This window comes from Octopus bimaculoides, chromosome 22, assembly GCF_001194135.2.
Source record: "Octopus bimaculoides isolate UCB-OBI-ISO-001 chromosome 22, ASM119413v2, whole genome shotgun sequence".
Lineage (NCBI taxonomy): Eukaryota > Metazoa > Mollusca > Cephalopoda > Octopoda > Octopodidae > Octopus > Octopus bimaculoides.
This window is the reverse complement of record NC_069002.1, coordinates 29,063,424-29,066,575: the sequence shown is the minus strand read 5'-3', so window position 1 is coordinate 29,066,575 and position 3,152 is coordinate 29,063,424. Positions and strand designations below refer to the sequence as shown.

The following is a 3,152-nucleotide window of genomic DNA, read 5'->3' as shown; positions in this document are numbered from 1 at the left end:
TGATCCGATCAACAGAACAGCCTGCTCGTGAAATTAACATGCAAGTGGCTGAGCACTCCACAGACACGTGTACCCTTAACGTAGTTCTCGGGGATATTCAGCGTGACACAGTGTGACAAGGCTGACCCTTTGAATTACAGGCACAACAGAAACAGGAAGAAAGAGTGAGAGAAAGTTGTGGTGCAAGAGTACAGCAGGGTTCACCACCATCCCCCACCGGAGCCTCGTGGAGCTTTAGGTGTTTTCCCTCAATAAACACTCACAACGCCCGGTCTGGGAATCGAAACCACGATCCTATGACCGCGAGTCCACTGCCCTAACCACTGGGCCATTGCGCTACCACAGTATGCCTGTATTTGACATCATTGCTACAAAAATTCTACCAGTTCTAAGTGCTATGTCATATCTGTATTCTTTATTGTCAGCATTCACTGATTAGTCCAGATTACTCTGTAAGGAGCACAGGGCCGGTTTTCTGGTTTCCCTGGCATATATATTACTCCTGGGATGGGACACTAGTCCAACACAGGATTACTCATTCTAAGTGTACTGGAATAACATAAAATGAAGTGTTTTGCTCAAGAATACAATGCACCACTCAGTCCAGGAATCGAAACCACAATCTTACAATCCTGAGTCCAACACCCCTAACCACTATGCCATATGCCTCCAAGTTAATATTCAATAGCAACACCAAATGAGACTTACGTGTCAAAGGTGATTCCTTTGCCGACCAATGCAACAGGAGGAATGGAACTGTCTGAGGTGTTCTTGTAAGTAAGCTCCAGGAATCTGAGTGGTTCAGCGGAGCCTCGACTCACAGATAAAAAGCTACCCATTTTTTGCTCTTCCGCCCATGACTGGTCCCTGTCGAAAATGATAGACAACTAAATGAGAAATTATCCAAATGTGGTTAAATAAGCTTCACTAATACAAACATGATATACACAGGATGTCCATAAATTATCTTTACAATCTGAACAATTCAGTGGAAAAAAACAAAAAAGAAACAAAGGATAACTCAGCAGAGTTTATTGGAAAAAAACATAGGCAAAACAAATAAAGTTTTATAAACATCAGAACACTTCCACATGGGTTGCATTGCTTGCATGCAAACCTGATGAGTTACCCTTTCCCTTTTTTTTTTTTCTGATCTTTTCAAATTGTAAAGGGAATTTGTGGACACCCTGTGTGCATGTGTGTGTGTGTACATACAAATAAATAGATAGGTATGTGTGTGTGTGTATATATATATATATATATATATATATATTCTTTTATTCTTTTACTTGTTTCAGTCATTTTACATGAGGCCATGCTGGAGCGCCGCTTTTAGTCGAGCAAATCAACTCCAGGACTTATTCTTTGTAAGCCTAGTACTTATTCTATCGGTCACTTTAACCAAACCGCTAAATTACGGGGAAGTAAACACACTAACATCAGTTGTCAGACACACAAATACATACATACACACACACACACACACACACACACATACATACATACATACATACATATATACAACAGGCTTCTTTCAGTTTCTGCCTACCAAATCTACTCACAAGGCTTTTGTCTATTCGAAGGTATAGCAGAAGATACTTGCCCAAGGTGCCACGCCGTGGGACTGAACCCGGAATCATGTGGTTGGGAAACAAGCTTCTTACCACACAGCCATGCCTACACACACACACACACACACACACACATATATATACCTATCTATTTAGCAACCCCACCCCAACCATGCTAACTTGAAAATCTGAAAAAAAATAAAGTCAAAAAGTTTTATATGAAATTTGGAAAACTCTTTCTTACCTGACACTAACTTGGCATAGAGAAGAGAGTTTTTCAGAAACCATTTCTGCGAATTTTGAAGGCGTCAGAATGTTTGATGGCATCTCCATTAGTAATCTGGCAAAGTTCTGAGCTTCCGCATAGATTTTCCCATGATTCCATTGTTCCTTGGTTTTGGTTCTGGAGATAATATTAAATTCATTTCTCATTCTATTTATTTATTTATAAAAGTGAGTAAAAAAATAATGTAAATATAACGAATATATTCACTTTGCAATCTGGCAACAAGCAAGTAACTTCCTCCTTCACCACCACCATAACCACTACCATCGCCTCCATCATCATCACCACCACCAACAACAACACCATTATTACCACCACCATCATCACTATTTAACAATACACTTTTCCACGTTTGCTTGGTTCAGATGAAAAGTATTAAGACAGATTTTCTACAGCTGGGTGCCCTTCCTGTCACCAACACTCATCTGCTACCAAGTAAGGTAATATTTCCGCATGGCAAAATTATGTTTCCATAGTATATTGGAAACGAACAACACTGCTTGTATGTCAGTGGCACTCATTTACAACTATCACGTGATGTTGTCAAGACAAGGAGAGACAAACACACACAGACAAACACACGCATGCCTGCATATATATATGATGAGCTTCTTCCAGTTTCTGTCTGCTGCCAAATCCACTCACAAGGCTTCAGTCAGCTGAGTCTATAAGAGATGACACTTGCCCAAGATTCCATGCAGTGGGACTGAACCTGAAATCAAGTGGTTGGGAAGCAAATTTCTTAACCAAACCACCACAGCTGTGCCCTCCCTCTCTTCTAAATATGAGTAACCATTTAGCTCTGCCACAAAAATCAGCTTTGTGTTCTTGAGCAAGACAATTTATTTCATATTGCTCCAGTCCACTCACCTGGCAAAAATGAGTTGTACCTGTATTTCAAAGGGCCAACCTTGTTACATTCTGTAGCATGCTGAATCTCCCTAAGAACTACACTAACCCTTTTGTTACCAACCCGGCTGAAACCAGCTCAGGCCCTGTAGTACAAATGTATTGTTTTCATAAGTTTTGAACTAAAATCTTCCACCAAACCTTAGTCACAATTTATGTTCCTATCACTAGCTGAATGATAACTAAGTTATTTTACTAAATTCTTTGTTATATTTAAAATTAATTGAAAGAAACACAGAACATCTCAACAGCAATATGGTAACAAAAGGGTTAAAATATATAATAGAGAAACAATTCTTAACCCTTTTGATACCAACCTGGCTGAAACCAGCTCTGGCCCTGTAGTACAAATGTCTTATTTGCATAAGTTTTGAATTAAAATCTTC

General features: G+C 39.5%; 1 protein-coding gene across 1 annotated transcript in view; it reads right to left on the bottom strand.

Annotated features, from left to right (window-relative positions):
• LOC106876828 (uncharacterized) overlaps positions 1-3,152 on the bottom strand; it is a 51,591-nt gene that overhangs the window by 12,249 nt on the left and 36,190 nt on the right. The window contains exons 18-19 of the mRNA XM_052975681.1: positions 1,816-1,974; positions 709-867 (exon numbers count right to left, since the gene is read on the bottom strand). Coding sequence (XP_052831641.1) covers positions 709-867; positions 1,816-1,974 — 318 coding nt within the window. The remainder of the gene's footprint in view (positions 1-708; positions 868-1,815; positions 1,975-3,152) is intronic.